The sequence below is a fragment of the Daucus carota genome, chromosome 9 (genome assembly GCF_001625215.2).
Source record: "Daucus carota subsp. sativus chromosome 9, DH1 v3.0, whole genome shotgun sequence".
In the NCBI taxonomy this organism is placed as follows: Eukaryota; Viridiplantae; Streptophyta; class Magnoliopsida; order Apiales; family Apiaceae; genus Daucus; species Daucus carota.
This window is the reverse complement of record NC_030389.2, coordinates 5649760-5668342: the sequence shown is the minus strand read 5'-3', so window position 1 is coordinate 5668342 and position 18583 is coordinate 5649760. Positions and strand designations below refer to the sequence as shown.

The window sequence follows — 18583 nt, the reverse complement described above, 5'->3', positions numbered from 1 at the left end:
TTGTTGGCCTTTTTGTCTGTATTAAACGTTTAATATGTGTTTCAACTTTAATGAATATTATGGAGACATGACTATAATTTTAACTTGTCTATTTCTCATCATTCATCAAATTATTCAAGATTAACTACACCCTATTTCACCAATTTAAGATAGTTCAATTTAATAGTTAAGGATTACTTAACAACAAAAGCTCAACTTACAATTTTATAAAACTTGTCTATTTCTCATCATTCATCAAATTATTCAAGATTAACTACACCCTATTTCACCAATTTAAGATAGTTCAATTTAATAGTTAAGGATTACTTAACAACAAAAGCTCAACTTACAATTTTATAATAACATATTGGATTTTGTTGATGGTTCCTCGCCACCTAAGATGCATGTAAGACCAATTTTAATATTCTTACTAGTCACCTAAGAAGGTATTAGATCATAGAGACAAGTCTCATTTCCTACTACCGCTAATATTTTGATAATTTGATATAATCACGAAAGAAAAAAAAAACTCTAAAAATTGGCGCTCATATCCATTCCTGACACGAAAACTGGTTTTGAGTATGGGAAGTACCAAGATATAATAATTAATATCATGGTCACTTAACACATTCTCACACCATTGTCTTAATCAATCAATAGTTCTTGGAATTTAATTTCACCCAATAAAGTTAATTGGTTATGTTTTAAATAATATCACCAACCAATCATTTGACATTAGGAGTTACTTAAATAATATTTTAATCAATGTCCAAGACAGTTGGTCATGTGTGATGGAAAAGGGAAATTATGTATGACAATTATGATGGTTAATTTTAAACCATATGTTTCATATAATTTTCTTTTGGTTATATAAAAATACGGGCATTGCTCTAATAGTGGATATTATTTTTTGATAAAAATTTAAAATTACAATAAGCATTTATAATAAAAGAGCTTATCATAAATTTGATTTTTGGCCCCTTTATGTATCAATAAAATAACTATTAAATACAAAGTATAAATAAATATTTTAATAATCTAAATTAGTTCCTAAATTTAAGAAATTTCTCAATATGAAATGATAAGTTATAGGCTGTTAAATGAGAGAAGCCAGTAAATTACATAAAAAATTTGGACTAACCAACCTTAAAAAATAGCAATACTATAACCTTCCTAGCTTACTCTCACAACTTAATTAGTGATGCTAAGAAAGTACTTACGGAGATTAAGGGGTTCTAAAATAAGACAAACATAAATCGGGGACATAGTAACGGAGTAAAATATATTCACTTTTTCTTACTCTTACATAGTTCACCTTCAATTTTCTTTTTCAGATAAAGCAAATATTTTTAAATTAAATGACAAGTTAATATGTCAAAAGATTTTGAATTATAAATATAAAGCTTTACGTATTAATATTATTAATTTTTGGATATATTTTAGTATTATAAATAAGATTTTTCTTATTAAACTTACAATATTATTTAAGATTTTAATTATAGAAATTTATGTGAAATATATATAGACAATGAAAATGATTGTCTGAATTTAAGTTTAAATAAAAAAAATTAATAGATTATATAAGTCAGTTATTTTTTTTGATAATATCCTTACAAAAAAATCAATTATAAATTTTAAATAATTACAGAAGAATATCTTTTTTGATATATATATATATATATATATATATATATATATATATATATATATATATATTAATATATTATACTATTCATCATTTATCTGAACTATAGTAAAAGACCTCATATCCAAATTAAGAACACCTCTTGTCCCTTTAATAATCATCCTTCCTCATTTTTCCTGTAGCCTCAGCGCTTCAACAATATGAAAGTAAAGCAACAACGACCTTGTAGGTATGTTGGGCCTAGTACTCCACAACCACTGCCACCGCCACCGCAAATGAAATCTCGTCCTCCACTTCCACCTCCATCTCCACCTCCACCCCCCATCATCAATGATTTCGATTGTGCTTTAATAGCATCCAAGGTAAGAGGTCTTATATATAGTTGAGGACACTAATATTCCATTTTAGCTTTATTTTTGAGATGTTGATTTTAATTTCCCTTAGTATTTGTAAATTCTTACCAACGGTATGGTATAGGCCCTCTAATTTGTACATATTTGTCTAGAATAATGAAAAGGAAGTTCTTGATTAAGGTGTTTGATCTCGTTTTATATATCCAAACATCCAATTAGTGAAATCATGGGATTAGATTGTAACCCCAAATATATATATTTTTGAAAATTAGAAGTTCAAATTTTTTTTTTTTTGTGTAATTGTTCTGAAGAGTAATATTTTCTCTTTTGTGATAACTATCTATGGATATAGCTAGTACCGGGTTTCCCCTCTCTCTTGTCTTGAATGGGACTACTTAAATTGCCATGTTAAAGTTTAATTTCTATAAAGAATGAAACTTAGGCTTCTATAATAATGGGTTCATAAAATTTCTTTGTGATTTTAAAAAATTACAAAGTAGAAGTATGATTAGATGTTGGTTCATGTATGAATGCATGATTCTATTTTTGAAATATTTATGTTACGGTGATTAAATTTCATTCTGTAAATGGAATTACTTTATTACCATTATACCTTTAATTCATTCTTAATATATATGCTTTATGGGTAACTTCAACGACATTGAATCAATGTATCAACACTGCATATTCTACTTTACAAATTTTCTGTTTGTTGTTGTTATTAAATCTTCAGAAGGTTGAGGTCTCTTGTCACTTCTCTTGTTCCTCCGTGGGTGGTACCACTTCCTTCATTGCTTGCAGAAATAAGAAGAAAAAGGCGGATGACACCACTATATTCAACATCCCCAGATCATTATTGCATAAGATATTTCTTGGGATACCAGCCCTGACCCTTAGGAGTATGACCAAACGCGTTTGTAAAGAATGGAATGACATAATCTCGGACTCAGTCTTCGTCGGAGATCACTCTAAACTTAATCCAAGTGGAGGGTTTCTGGTTCAAAAGTTTGTACATGGTAAAACATATCCATCACAGTCCTATTTCGCTGAGATCGGTTATGACACTAATGCCGTAACCATCCATCCAGCAAACCTAGAATTCAAAACCGTTATTGCCAGTTCTGGAGGTTTTCTATATATTGAAGAATGTGCACCAACTCCAAAATTCTCAATTTTGGAACCTGTAAGTGGGAAAAAACTGAACCTACCCCCTTCACCAAAACCAGGTGCAAGTCTTATGTTTTCAGGATTTGCACAGGATCGTAATACTGGAATATACAAGCTTGTGCATTTTTATAGTGCCCCTGCCGGTGAAGGTTGTTTTGTCCTAACTCTTGGTGTCGAACGTCAGTGGAGACCTATAGATGATCAACATTTTAGATACTACTCCAACCTAAAAAAAAAGACAATCTCTGCTGGAAGATATGTTTATTGTGCAACTTTCTTATTTTGTTACTTTGATATCTTTACCTTCGACCTTGAAACTGAGGAAATATCTTATTTCCCTACTACATATGTAGGGAATGATATTAGCTACTATTTGCTTCCCATGGAAGATTCCCTGTCATTAGTGGTTGATTGCAGAAATTACATATGGGGAGTTTGGAAATTTAATAACTTTAACCGTCCTGTTTGGGAAAGGATCTTAGAGATCGATTTATCAGCGCTGAGACTTTTGATTGAGAGAGAACTTTCTAAAGGCCATGTTTCCATTGAACCAATAGCCTGGTTGAGGAATGGTGAGTTGATCCTTTTTCGCCTTACTTATCCATCCCAGTGCTGCATTGCTTATGATGTTAGGAAAGAGGATTCCTTTTGGTTTGAGTTCCCAGATGATGTGAATACTGGAATATCAGCATACTTCAATATCAATGGGATCTTTTCTCTTAACAAGCCTTAGTCCACCCCCCAGTCTAAATGGGATCATATTATTGGTGAAAAACATTTGTGTGTTGTTGATGCTGCTGTTAGAGGCCTAGCTAGCTAGCTCTTTTTACTCAATCAATTATGATGGCAGATGGAGCTACTTTTCAAAGTGTACTCTCTGTGTAATGCCTGGACTTTTACTATTGTGTGTACCCTACTATTGTTGTGAGGTTTTAAAATTTGTATTCGATATTCTATAGGATTGACATGGGAATTCTATAGGTTTTTTCATGTTTAATTACAATCATGAGACGACATTTAGATCTTTGTTCTGGTGTATGCTAGATTTTTACTCCTAAATATGGGTGAAAATATTAATAATTTTATATATTGTAATTTGAATCAGGCGGCTCGCGAGCTGGCCCAGCTCGAACTCGTTTAATTGGGCTCGACTCGACTCGTTAAACGAGCCAAATTCAGGCAAAGGTTCCGTCTCGTTTAATTCTCGACTCGTGAAGTTAAACGAGCCGAGTTTTTGTAGAGGTTTAGGCTCAATTAAGTTTAAAATTATACGAGCTGACTCGTTCGACTCGTTAAAACCGGTTCGTTTAGTTAAACGAGCCGGATCGACTCGACTCGTGAAATTAAACGAGTGAGATTTAGACTTGATTAGTTAAACGAGCCGGCTCGGCTCCAGATTACTGCAATCATCAATATCCGGTGTTTTCAGTGATCTCATGGTTCTCATGGTGTGTGGAAGAGTTTCAAGGTTCTTGTTATCGGTAAATCTCAGCTTAACAAGGTTAATGAGACATCCAATCGAATCCGGTAATTTTGAAACAATAACATCATGTACATTGAGCTCTTTCAGGGATTCAATGTTCCCCAATTCTACTAGCAATGCTTCCAGACCTCTTGAATGGCCAACACTAAGAACTTCCAGTTCTCTTAAGTTGCAAACGGTGCCCGGAAGAGTTTTTACAGTTTTATGCTTCTGATGGTCCTTATGATATATGGTCATAGGCTTCCTGTGACAAGTTAATATCAGCTTAGCAAGCTTACTAAGACGTCCTGTCGAGTCTGGTAATTTGAAAGAGCTACATTATGTGCATCGAGCTCTTTCAGGGATTCAATGTTCCTCAATTGTTCTGGCAATGCTTCGACCCTAAAACATCCACCAATATTTAAAACTTCCAATGCTCTCAAGTTGCAAATGGTGTCCGGAAGACTTCTTAGCTTTCTACAACCCCTCAATTTCAAAAAAAAAGCCTCCCTAAACTTCCAATTGATACGTCGAGCTCCACCAAGCTGTCACAGCCCTCGAAATTTCATACTTGCAAAAAAACATACTCATAGTACCAACATTGCCTGATTCCCACATCTGCATCATTCTGCTGCAAGCTAGGCAACTCAAGTAGAACCAGTTGTGCGGGTTAAATTCAAAAGGGAAACACTTTAAGGGACAATATTCCCAACAAAGCCAAATCTATTTATAAAGTGTGCCTTCAAAGCCTCCAATGAGATTTACACCCGTGAACTGAAGTAATCTTAACTTTCTCATCCTTCTGAATGCTTCTGCAGCAAATGCATGTTCTTTTCCTACAATGAGATGGAAGATATTGATGGTGGTAAAGGGCCTAGCTAGCTAGCTCTTTGTACTTAATCAATTATGATGGCAGATCGAGCTACTTTTCATAGTGTACTCTCTATTTAGGGTCCAGGTCCCAGCATATGATTGCTGGGGAACTGGTAACCAACACACACCTTTCCCACCATTGGATGAGTTCACGAACAACGGTGATTTAAAAATTCTAAGTCTTTAGTGAGTAGGAGATTGAGGACTCAAAATGTAGTATCTTTTCTCTGTCTCCGGGCCACACTCGAGAACCGTTCTTCGTGAACTGTTCAGAAATTTTATTAAGTTATGACCGATCCGTAAAACGTATATCATTTTCATTAATTTTCCATTTTTAAATAGCTATAATTATATAATCATGCGAACTTACGACAGAAACGAAAACTATTTTGTTTTCATTTATTTTTTGGGTTTTAATTAGGTAAATATGTTAACTTACGACGGAAAAATAAAACATATCATTCTCATTTATATTCCATTTTTAAATGGCTATAATTATATAATTATGTGAACTTACAACGGCGGCGTAGTTACGATGAAAGCGGAAACTATTTTATTTTCATTTATTTTTTTAATTAGAGAAATATGTAAACGTACGACGGAAAAATTAAAAAAATCATTCTCATTTATTTCAAGTTTTTAAATATCTATAATTATATAATTATGTGTACTTACGACGGCGTAGATACGACGAAAACAAAAACTATTATATTTTCATTTATTTTTCTTTTTAATTAGCTAAGTATGTTAAATTACGACAGTTTAATTATGACGGAAAAATAAAACTTATCATTCTCATTTATTTTCCGTTACGACGGCGTAGTTACGACGGAATCGAAAACCATTTTCTTTTCGTTTATTTTTTGTCTTTAATTACCTAAATATGTTAACTTACGATGGTTCTTTTCATAGGAAAAGATTTCTTATATTTTATTAGTTTGGGCCTGAATTCTAGCTAATAAACAGAATACATACGACGGAAGGTGGATATGTCGTAAGTACTAACGAGAACATACGACGGATATTTACCAGAGATATAGTAATAGAAAGAAGAGATATATTCAATAACAATATTTAAGAGTGTTACAATTAAATAGAGTGGCTCCGAAATCTATATTATACTATTAAAGCCGAAATATTAAAAGTTTGGTGGGTCGGTACTTGGGCCGAATTACGGGCCTTTTTATATAATCAGTTATCCTTTTAACTTAATGTTTGATCGTCGGTACTTGGGCCGAGTTATGAGCCTTTTTATATAATCCATTATCTTTTTTAACTAAAATTATTATTTTATTTATATTTTCTAACTAAAAAAATTCAATTTTCTAAAAATAACATTGGACAATAAACCTTTTTATTATTAATTAAATCAAATACTTTAAACATTGGACAGTATGATCGGTGTGTATTTCAATTAAATTAAAATACAGACAATAAAATTACAAATATTATAAATGGCCCGTGCATGGCACGGGTTATAAGCTAGTATAAGTTATAAGATAAAGAGTGTTACATGTTTGAATTCTATTAGTGTGTAGTATATATTTCGAAGGTGTGATTATTAAATAATATTTACAATACAAATCAATAGATCATAAGTAAGATTATAAAATTACATAAATATTACAAGTTAATAATTCAAAAAATTTGAATTATGATTATGTTGTTTTATATATTAATATTATTCAGTTTTGAACAAATTTAGTATTTGTAAGGATATATATTATTATTAACAATATAATATTATAAAGACTATTATTAGAGAGTTTTTCGTAAAATAAATGTAGACACCAACTAATGATCTCAATTTAAATTGAAATATAAAAAATATTTAATTATGTAACCTCGTTAGTTTTATGATAATGAATTAAACATTATCAATTTTAAAAATTAAACATGAATATATACACATATGCCACATTAATATGCTATTGTCACTTACCCTGAGTAGAACTTTTAGTAGGCTTCATAAAACACCCAAATCGCAATCCAAACACCTCTTGTACCTTTCACAACAAACCCAGGTTCTTCCATACATTTCTATCATCCTCAAATTCATTGTTTGTAGATTTCAAGCCCCACAACAACATGAAATTAAAACAAGAACGACCCTCTAGGTATATTCCGTCTAGATCACCAACTCCATCTCCATCCCCATCGCCATCTCCATCTCCATCCCCACCTCCATCCCCAGTTAGGCATCCATCTAGGGTTTGGTCTCCACCTCCAGCTCCACCTCTACCACCAATTCTCAATGATACTGACCGCGCTTTAATATTCATTGTGATTTTGTTACAATTATAAAGTAGAAGTATGATTTGCTGTTATTAAATCTTCAGATGGTTGAAGTCTCTTGTCCCTTCTCTTGTTCCTCCCTGGGTGGTACCACTTCGGTCATTGCTAGCAGAAACAGGAAGAGAAAGGCCGATGATACCACTATATGCAATATCCCCACTTCATTATTGCATAATATATTTCTTTTGATACCAGCCCTGACCCTTCGGAGTATGACCAAACTTGTCTGTAAAGAATGGAATTACATAATCTCTAACTCAAACTTTGTCAAGGATCACTCTACTCGTAATGCAAGTGGAGGGTTTCTGGTTCAAAAGTGTGTACATGGTAAAACTTCACAGTCCTATTTGGTTGAGATCCGTGATGACACTAATGCGGTAACCATCCATCCAACAAACCTAGTGTTTGAAACCGTTATTGCCACTTCTGGAGGTTTTCTATATGTGAAAGAAAGTAGAGAAACTTCAAAATTGTCAATTATGGAAGCTGTAAGTGGAAAAAAGCTGAACCTACCACCTTCACCACAACCAAGAGCATGGCTTCTGTTTTCTGGTTTCGCACAGGATCAAAGTACTGGAATATACAAGGTTGTGCGCTTATATACTGTCGCTAGTGATAATTTTTGTTTTGTCTTATCACTTGGTGTCGAACATCAGTGGAGACCTATAGATGTTCGGTCTTTTTACTGCAAATCCTTCAAGACAATGACAATCTGTGCTGGAAGATATGTTTACTGCGCAACAAGGTCAGGCTCTTGTTACTTTGACATCATTACCTTCGACGCAGAAACTGAATCAGTATATTACTTCCCTACAACATATGTAAAGATTGGTTATAACTACACTTTGCTTCGGATGGAAGATTCCCTGTCATTAATGTCTTGCAACAGAAATTACAAATGGAAAGTGTGGAGATTCAATATCTCTAATCCTCATGTTTGGGAAAGGATTTATAAGATTGATTTGTCAGAGCAAAGACTTTTGATTGAGAGAGAACTTTCTAAAGGCGATGTCTTCATTAAACCAATAGCCTGGTTGAGGAATGGTGAGTTGATCCTTTTTCGCTTCACTTATCCATCCCAGTGCTGCATCGCTTATGATGTCGGGAAAGGGGATTCATTTTGGTTTGAGTTTCCAGATGATGGGGATACCGGAAAAACGGTATACTTTAATATCAGTGGAATATTTTCCCTCAACAAGCCTTAGTCCACCCCCCCATCTCACTTAATTGCCTCAATGAAATCATTTTATTGGTGAAAAACATTTGTGTACTATTGATGCTGGTAGTGTCCAAGCTATTTATTGTTATTCTCTTAATCAAGTATGATAGGAGAGCTACTTTCTAAAGTGTGATTTCTATATATGTAATGCCTGGAGTTTTACTTTATTGTGTGTACCAAGCTTTTCTTTTTCCATGTATTAAAAGTTATGTTTGGTTCTTACTCCTAAATACTCATAAGAAAATTATTTAAGAATCAATTTGTCGTTTTAACTTTAGCTCTAATCGTTGTTCCACTTCTTATGGTGATCGATAGGTTTAGTTTTTGCTATTCCTTATATGCTTGGGCTTTGATGAAAAGAAATCTCTTGTTCCTCCATGGGTGGTACCACTTTGTTCATTGCTTGCAGAAATAAGAAGAAAAAAAGGTGATGATACCAATATGCAATATCCCCAGATCATTATAGCATGATATATTTCTTGGGATACCAGCCCTGACCTTTAGGAGTATGAACAAACGTGTTTGTAAAAAATGGAAAATGACGATCTCGGACTAGGTCTTTGCCCGGGAACACTCAACTCTTAATGCAACTGTAGGGTTTCTGGTTCAAAAGTGTGTATGGAACTCTCTTGAATTTTCATAAGTTTTTTCTTAGTGATTAAATTATAATGACTTTTATATATGGTAAAAAAAAAGGTTTAGATCTTAATTGTTTTTAGTCAAAGGGAAGGCCAAGACCATTTTTAAATGTACTTATGTCAGGAACCAACTTTTATTGTGAGTGCAATCAATTCACTACACCAAATACAGGTATTTCCAACCGCCATTTTAGCCTGCATTCTGTCAGAAGAATGCTTTCTTCTGACAGACTACCTCTTTCGGAAAACTTGTAGTCCAAAGTTCTGAATTGCATCCGAAGTTACAGTTTTGTTGGAAGGTAATGTGGGACCCACTACTTAGTTATTGTAATAATAAACCAGCCGATTTTATTAATAAACCGAACATCTGACAAATAGGTCTGTCGGAAATTTACAATTAGAAAATGAAAAAAAAAAATTATTTTCATACTAAAGTAATAATACAAACTTTCTGACAGATAAACTTAGTCATAAATTATATACTTCCAAGAGACACTAATATTTATCTACAATACCATATACTAGGCACGCAACTGAAAATGAAACTAAAGCAACTAAGTAAGAAATCTGGGAATTAGTCAGTCACATTGTAGAAAAAGGTGTTAATAGAATAAATCATAATCAAACTCACCTATAAGTTGCAATTTCATAACTGAACTCAAAAAGTTTGCAATCAACTCTTTTCTCTCTCTTTGACTTTGGGGGAGTGGCATAGCAAATTTCATCATCTGATTCCTCACTAGTATACTCATTTAAAAGGTCATTTTCATCTTCACTATAGTACGAATCTTTTGAGTCACTCCCCTCTTCATTATTGCATTTTTCGTTTTGAAGCTCATCTAATCTTTGTTCATCTTCCTTACCCTTTTTCTTAATTTGAACAAATTCCTCGTCACTACAGTCTTGGTCATTGAAATAGTCACATCATTATCACACTCAGGGAGGGGCACATGGTACACATATAAAGTAGCCAGATTATTACATGTTCTACTATATTCAATAACTTCAAATTTTGAAGCATTATTAAGCAACTCTAGCCTTCCGTTATCGATTCCAAAATATAAGCTATCAAACTCACCAACAATTTCGCCCAAAAATACCTTCAAGCCGTTTACAGTTATATTCTCCAAGTCAATATTTTTGTAGAGCTTGAACTGAGATGATGTGTAGGAGTAGGTAGGCACTTGTACAAAATGACCTCCATAATAAAGCTTTACGTCATACCTATACAATTGAAATCATTTAATCAAATAACCTGTAAATGCAAAAACCCCCAACTTGGAATTGGGTATATGAACCCTAGAAATTACCTCATCGATTCGCTAAAGGTTGTGTCCACTTCGTTTGAATCCCCTTTTGAATCTCTATTTCTTAACTCCTTCCGACATTCTGTCATCTTCGATCGAGCTTCTTCAAGTGAGTAGCCTTTCTTCCTCGCTTCTCTTTCTTCGTAATTCATTCGAGGCTAGCTATGGTTAGTATAAGTGGATCGGTATTATTTTTAATTAATTGGGTTTAGTTGTTGGGCTTTCGGGTTATAAAGTCTACGTGGAATGCAATTAAGAAATGTGGCACCCATTTAAAAAATTTAACGTCTCTCCGTTACAATTGAGTATAAGTTAACGGCTGTGCAACTTTTTTTCCGTTTAATTATCAAAATGCAACAAAATATTAGTTTAGTTAGTCGATTGCAAACTTTTTGAGTTCAGTTATGAAATTGCAACTTAGAGGTCAGTTTGATTATGATTTAGCCTATTAACCCGTAGAAAAAGCTGAGGTGTGTTAGTTGAGGCATCGCAGCAAACTTGGACCAATCTGGAGTTGCCAAGTAGTTTGACCCCAGGTCCAAGTACCATAACTTTTGAAGTTTACTGACTTGGTATGGAATGGTACCGTTGAGATTGTTGTCGTAAAAGCTAAGGTATCTGAGCTCTTTCAGATTTCCAATCTCTGGCGGTATGCCACCTTCAAAAGTATGGGCACTCAAGTCTAAGTAAGTGATTATAGAGAACCTCGTACCAACAGATGGCAGTGGACCATCAAAATGGTTGCTGCTGATATCAAGACGCGTGAGATCTGGAAATGAACTGAAACTGAATAGTGCAACAGTCCCGGTGATGTTGGCATCATGGAGATTTATCCTGGACACACTTCCTGCAGAGTTGCAGCTAATGCCAGTCCATTTACAGAAGTTTCTGAAGTTGGAGAGGGACCAAGAATCGAGTGAAGAGGACGAGAAGCTCTCCTTCCATTGCACAAGAGCTTGTGCTTCTGTTCTTGGTGATGCTGACACATTCAAGAAAAAAAGAGACAACGAAAGAATATGAGCTAGAACAAACATAGGTTTTTGAAATGCCCCATCTGTAGGTCGTATTACAACTTTTCTGATGCTTAAACCTTTTCTGCTAACTGATATACATGTTGTGTAACAGGAAAAGCAAAATGATTATTCAGAAGGTATAACTTAAAGTCGAAAATCACTTTAAGCCCCCGACTTGAAGTTCAAACAAACGGGCTCTAAAATTAAGATGAGGTCAGAGGAAAGGCAAGAATCTAGTCTTGTGAAAAATGATATGATCATAGGTGGGGGACAAATTTTTCTTTTTATTAAAATAACTTTGTAAAGATTCATACCTAATGCAATGCACTTTGACAACATTTTGATATAAACAAACCTAAAATTTGTGCATAACTTCTTACGGAACCCGTCAGAAAGTGTAATATTTGGAGGAAAAAATATATTATTCCCGCCAAAATTTATTAATAAAATAATCATTTTCTAACAATATTTTTAAAGTCTGTCGGATGTTAACATACATGTCTGTAAGAAATTATGGTTCGTCAGAAGTTAGAGGCCCAAAGGAGGTCCGCCAGAAGTTGACCGTCAGATGTTAGCACACTTTCCGTCAGATGCTAACCCCCGTCACAAATTATAGACCAAACAACGCTCTGTCCGAAAGTGGCTGTCAGAAAATCCTGTATTTGGTGTAGTGAATTCAAATTAACAAAGTTGAGGATTACTAATTTTTAATAACTTATTGGGTTTTATTGATGGTTCCTCCCCACTGTAGGTTTGATGGAGTCTTGATAGAGGTCAGAAAATAAATCCTAATTGTGATTGGATTTGTAAAAAGTGAAATTACACACCTAGAGGGGGGGTGAATAGGTGTTATGGCTAATATGACCGATTTTTAATTGTTACCGAATAGTTAAAATGTCACAGACAGCTTGCTGTTAAGTTTCAGAGTAAACAGTCAGCTAGCTAACAATGCAGATGAAATGCAAAGCAGATATAATCAATAAGCTAGCAACACAAATAATTTTAGCCAGGTTCGACCCCTAACCCTATTGGTCTACGTCCTGGTCCCCTACCAACTGGCAAGAGATTATATTATTAATCAATAATGTTGACGATTACAAGATTCAATAATATAACTCCCTTTAACCCTTGTTCCTGTTATCAGCTTGCTGAAACCCCTGAACCACGAACCAAAAGCTCTCCAAGACCTATACTTCCCAAGTATACTCTTCTAGCTAACTAGTCCCTTGTTCCCTTGTTTCACAAGCTGGATACACAACAACAAACCTTTACACTTTGAACAATACAATGTAGTGTAAAATACAACCGAAACTATGAACTCAATATAGATATATAATCAAATATAAGTACTAGAGCTCAAAGAAGATTTTGCAATGAAAGTGTTGTATTTCACAAAGCTTGAAGTGTGTTCTTGTCTATATATCAAAAACGGAAACCACACTCAAGTATTTATACACAAAGATCCAACAGTCAAATTGCTAACAAATTCTAACGTTCTTGTTCCAACCGAACTCACGTACAATTTGTTCCCAATATGAACGTTTAATCTTGTGAAGTTTACCGAGTAAAACAATTCTGAACGTTGTGAACATATATCAGTAAACGTTTATATTAAAACCACCTTTTAGAAATCAAATAGGAGTTTAAAGAGATAAGATCAAAGTAGAGATAAATACTCCTATAAGTTAGAAAATCATTTTTGTTTAAAACTCTTATTTAAAACTGAGCTCTAATATTTATATAAGTCATATATAAATATTAAAGTCCTTACAAATCGATTCCTAATACATCTCCATGATTTTAGGACTCCATCTTTATCCGCTTGTTGTTCTGTCAGTATGCTGTGAACCTGCTGATAGTCTGTGAACTTCCATGTACGCTTGCTGACAGTGAACTATCATCCTTTAATCCTGAAAACTGTTAGCACAGATATATTTCTTTGATAGCTCGCTAACAAGCATCAGTTTTATGCTATTAGCTTGCTGGCAGTGTGATCATCAAAACCTTGAGAGTATCAAAAAGCCCATAAAGAATGAATCCCAGTTAATAACGACCTAAAATATGATTTATATATTACTTAAATAAAATTATAGAATATTTACAATAAAAGATCTTATCATAAATTTGGTTTTTGGCTCCTCAGTGTATCAATAAAATAACTATATATTAAATAAAAATTATAAGTAAATATTTTAATAATTTAAATGAGCCGAATTTTCTAAATTTAATAAATTTCTCATTATGAAATGATAAGTTATCGGCAGTTAAATGGGAAAATCCACTAAATTAAATTAAAAATGGACTAACTAACCATAAAAAATAGCAATAATATGACCTGAAATAGCAATAAAATGACCTTAAAATAAAATTCTGGTCGAAGATGACTAATTTCGACCGTATACTCCTTAAAATATTCAAAAATCAATTTGCGGGAAAATTCCCGCCACATAGATATTTTCGACCGGCTATTATTTTCGACCAAGTCCATGGGCGGGAAAAAATTGGAGGGTTATTTTCGACCTATTGATTTCGACCAGTTTTCATTTCGACCGGGTGCGGTCGAAAATAATAATTTCGACCGGTTATTTTCGACCGCAGTTAATTTCGACCGTTAACAGTCGAAATTAACGTCCGGTCGAAAATAACCGGTCGAAATTAGCCGCTTTTCTTGTAGTGGTTGAAAATTCAACAAGAAGGTATGCTATATTTCTTGGCAATGATCTCAATTCCTGCCTAGCTCGGGAACAAGACACAGTTGCTTGTTTTAGTAACAAATCATTAGCCTACCATACCTCTGAATTTGTATGGATCAATCCTTATGAGAAGAGATAGGTATAATCCTTTCACACGCGCGAATTCTTTAGTGTCACAATGTTGGTGCCAAATACATGATAGCTAATACCGTTTTTCACGAGCAAAACAAAACCTATTGAAATAGATTTCTACTTTGTTCTGGGGAAAGTTGCTCGCAAGGACATGAAAGTTTGGTGCATTTACAGTAACTACCATATCAGAGGTGTGCTCTCAAGTTAAGTTAGTAACACGTACCGTTTATTAGGAAAAAATTGACATATTAGAAAACACCAAAAAAAATTGCACAGTTATTCAGACATCTTTAGAACACGTTGATGTCGCTAAAAGGTCCTCTGAATTCTGCAGCATTTAAGCCTTAAATACTTAATAAACTCGTGACTCAAACTAGATGATAGTGACAGTATGAGAACCTGCATAGTCACTTGTCTGGAAAAGGAGATTTTGTACAATTTGTAACACAACAATTTATGACCAATGACACATGCCTCGAAAAGGATCGAGTGATAAATTTTCACAATCATGAACTGGCAAGAGATCGACAGAAGCTGATGGGCCTGTTGATGGATATAACGGGATGGTTCCATTGTAAGACTGTAGGTCGACGCTAGCTCCTGAACGATAACCAAAATATCCATCTTCAATAATCATTGGACTTGCAACAATGCTGCTTTCTTTTGTGAGATTCCCTTCATCTAGGTCAAAAAATGAATGCAGTGAACTAACTCTTGCTAAGAGAGCGGCATCATCGGTCCCAACAACTTCAGAGTCACCAAGCAAATGTTGTTCAATTTCAGTAATTTGTATTCCACCAATTCCGAAAGCCATTCCTAGGTCCTCCCTATAAGCTCTGTGCTGACAATCTTGGTAGGTATAACCTGAGTATTGTAAATCCATAGTGTTGGATGATTGTCCTGGAGTAGAATAAACTGTCCCTTGATTTTTAAGCAGGGAGTTCCTTTCTGCCACATCCACGGGGAAATCCATAACTAAATGAACAAAATGATGAATAACATCATAGGAACAAAAATAAATCGCATTTGGACATCCATTTCTAAGTGATAAGAAGTCATAGGAGAAGATGGTTCTAATTACCTGATGTTGGTGAGGATGTATCCACAATACCAAAACCCGAAGTTTGTTCATAAATTTGATCGTGACACCTTGTTTGAAATTTTGTGAGGTCAGACTGCCGGTTGAGAGTTAATATACTGCTGCTAGGATAAGGTGTATAGCCAAGAATATTTGAGTGGAAGTATTGATTGTTCTGAGTTGGAAATGGTTTCTGGCTCAACTCGAACAAACGTTTGTCAAATTGCAGAAGTTTTTCATAATGTCGATCAAGAACCCCGGGAGGAAAGATAAGTAGGTGTCTCCTGAAAAAAATTATTGCACATTTTAGTCAAGGCAATCATTAGGTAAAGACAGTTTAGTGTTTGCATTGAAAAGTATAACAGAGTAAGACAGTTTACAGTTATTCAACAGGATTTAGAAGGAGATAACTAGTTTAGAACAGTTTCTTGTAATAAGAAGGCTGGCATAAAATAACAGAAAAACTGAACAGCCGGAGAAGTATGTAGGAGATTCAAGACGCGCACAAAAATTCACCTGTGCAAGGGAGCTTGTCCACCAGTAAAATCTGATGCCTGCTGCCAAACAGTATGCTTCCGTGGCATCGGATCAAATTCCCTGTAATATGCAGGTGGATGCCCTAACTGCAAGAATGAATGAATTAATATATAACTAAATTATTAGTTTTTTCAAGACAGACTAGAGTAATTAAGAAAAAACTAAGTACTGATCTTTCAAAAACTAATTCAATTAACCTCTATTAATAAGATTCCACATTCACCATCTTTGATCATAGCATTAATCCCGATGATGTCAGCCCAGTGTATCTCAATCTTCCTCTTCAATGCTCCCTCCAGAATTTCCCACACAATTTTCTTTTTCGCATAGTAGCATTTTGCTACTATATGACCTTCATGCCTCGCCGACATCTGATCAATATGATAACTTATATATAAATACTTATCTTGAAGAAACTACTTTCAGAATAAATACATATATGAATCTTGAAACTAGCATTTTAACGGACTTACCTCCCAATTTCCAATTTTTACAAATGTTGCAGACATATTTGAAGCCTTCAACTTCTCCGAATCCATCGACTTTCTCGTCTTAGAAAGCTTTGATTCAACTAAACTTATAAATGATTGTGTTTTGTCTAGTCTCAGCCCCAGAGGGCTGTTACTCCGACAGCTGTTAATATCTTCCTGAAAAAACAAAATTACAACAAGTTACAAATTTTACCAATGCATGCACAGGTCCATACTGTAAATTGATCAACAAAGTCTCAGAATTGAAGTTTTTTATCACATGCATGGATACATATATAAACTGTGCCGAACATTATTCATCACGTATTCTTACGCTAAAACAATCGATATCTCCATTACTATTTACCTGTAAAAGCCTGCCTTTCTTGGAGGAGAATTGTTGAGAACTTGAATCATCAGAATTCATAATGTTGCCAGATAAATGGTTAGAGCTTGTTTAACTCTTCACTCTTCAGACACCCTACTTAAAGATATTGTTGATACCACAAGAGTTGCTTCATTAAAATATATATATGACATCTATGTACATAGAAGCACGTGTTTAAATATGTAGAGAGACGGCTGATCTACAAGTATGTCCAATATTATAAATTTATAAATTTGATGGCCAACGTAAGCAGTGGGACGGCGAGAGATAAGTGATTGAAAGGGAGAGGACTGGGGGCTTGGATTATATGGATTACAATTCCTTGAGCACTATTCTTTATAAAATGGTTGGCTAAGAAATTTTGGGAGCCTGAGTGACGGGCCCTAGGGGCGGATCTAGAGACGGAATTTAGCGGGGCACTAAGCAAATTTTCGAAAAACACTTATATTTTTTTAAATTTTGGGGGGCATTTCTATAATTTTGTAAAATTTAAAATAATGAAATAATATAAAAAAAATAAAATTAGGGAGCACGTGTTCCCATGCCTCTTACTAGATCCGCCCTTGAGCCTGACTATTCCACAGTCAGTTATATTGCAAAAATTTACTATTATTATTATTATTAATTTGTACTATAGAAAACGAAGAGATATGAAACAAACCTAAAAATGATGATTACTAGTAAAAAGTATGAATCAGAATAATACAGTAGGTTGGAGTAGAGAGTTTTTTCTCTGCCAACTCGTGAACTTTAAATTGGTGATATATAAATATAAGTAACATTAAAAAGAAGCACGTTTAGATAATAGTGCAAAAAATGGTGGTAGGACAGGGGCAACCGAGATTACTGCTTTTCTCGTTGGTCAGTCGCCAGCTCATCAATTGGATATAGTTGTAGCCTGTAGGCGCCTTTTTATGTGTATATTATCGGCACACGTATGACGTATATAACTTTAAAGTTTTGTTTTTACATAGATACTTCTAGGAGGAAATTGAATTTCATTTAAAATTCTAAAATTAATTAAATAATTTGTTTGGAATTTGGATTTGATTTTATTTAGAAAAGGTGCTTACTTTGTTTCAAAAAAAAAAGGTGCTTACTTGACGAGAAAAAAGAGTAAAAGTTGCGTAATAAAATGTTAGAGATAAAAATATGATCTTCAAACTACCAATGCAAAGTGCATAAGAAAAAAATATGACGTGTTAAATCTATTTCCCAGCTTTTATTATTAATCAAAATTGTTATCAATAATATGATCAATTAAACTTGGATACTCAAGGCGTAACAATACTTACGTATCCGCTTTCAAGTGATATTTAACCCTAAATATTGAG

The 18583-nt window shown here is 34.0% G+C and overlaps 2 protein-coding genes across 3 annotated transcripts; one reads left to right on the top strand and one right to left on the bottom strand.

The window, feature by feature from the left end:
• The first annotated feature begins 1791 nt into the window (after positions 1-1791).
• On the top strand, positions 1792-4170 carry LOC135149329 (uncharacterized). The gene is made up of 2 exons (XM_064084817.1): positions 1792-1986; positions 2711-4170. Exons 1-2 carry the CDS (start codon positions 1825-1827, stop codon positions 3875-3877), a joined length of 1329 nt encoding a protein of 442 aa, XP_063940887.1. The 5' UTR covers positions 1792-1824; the 3' UTR covers positions 3878-4170.
• Positions 4171-15166: 10996 nt separating this feature from the next.
• On the bottom strand, positions 15167-17366 carry LOC108202228 (uncharacterized). Of its 2 annotated transcripts, none has more exons than XM_017370624.2 (6): positions 17229-17366; positions 16865-17038; positions 16589-16762; positions 16371-16477; positions 15858-16138; positions 15167-15751 (listed from the first exon to the last, which is right to left on the bottom strand). In XM_017370624.2, exons 1-6 carry the CDS (start codon positions 17286-17288, stop codon positions 15231-15233), a joined length of 1317 nt encoding a protein of 438 aa, XP_017226113.1. In that variant the 5' UTR covers positions 17289-17366; the 3' UTR covers positions 15167-15230. The 2 variants fall into 2 exon arrangements, with proteins under 2 accessions (XP_017226113.1, XP_017226114.1); XM_017370625.2 differs by having other exon boundaries at positions 15167-15724; positions 17229-17365.
• Between the last annotated feature and the right edge of the window lie 1217 nt (positions 17367-18583).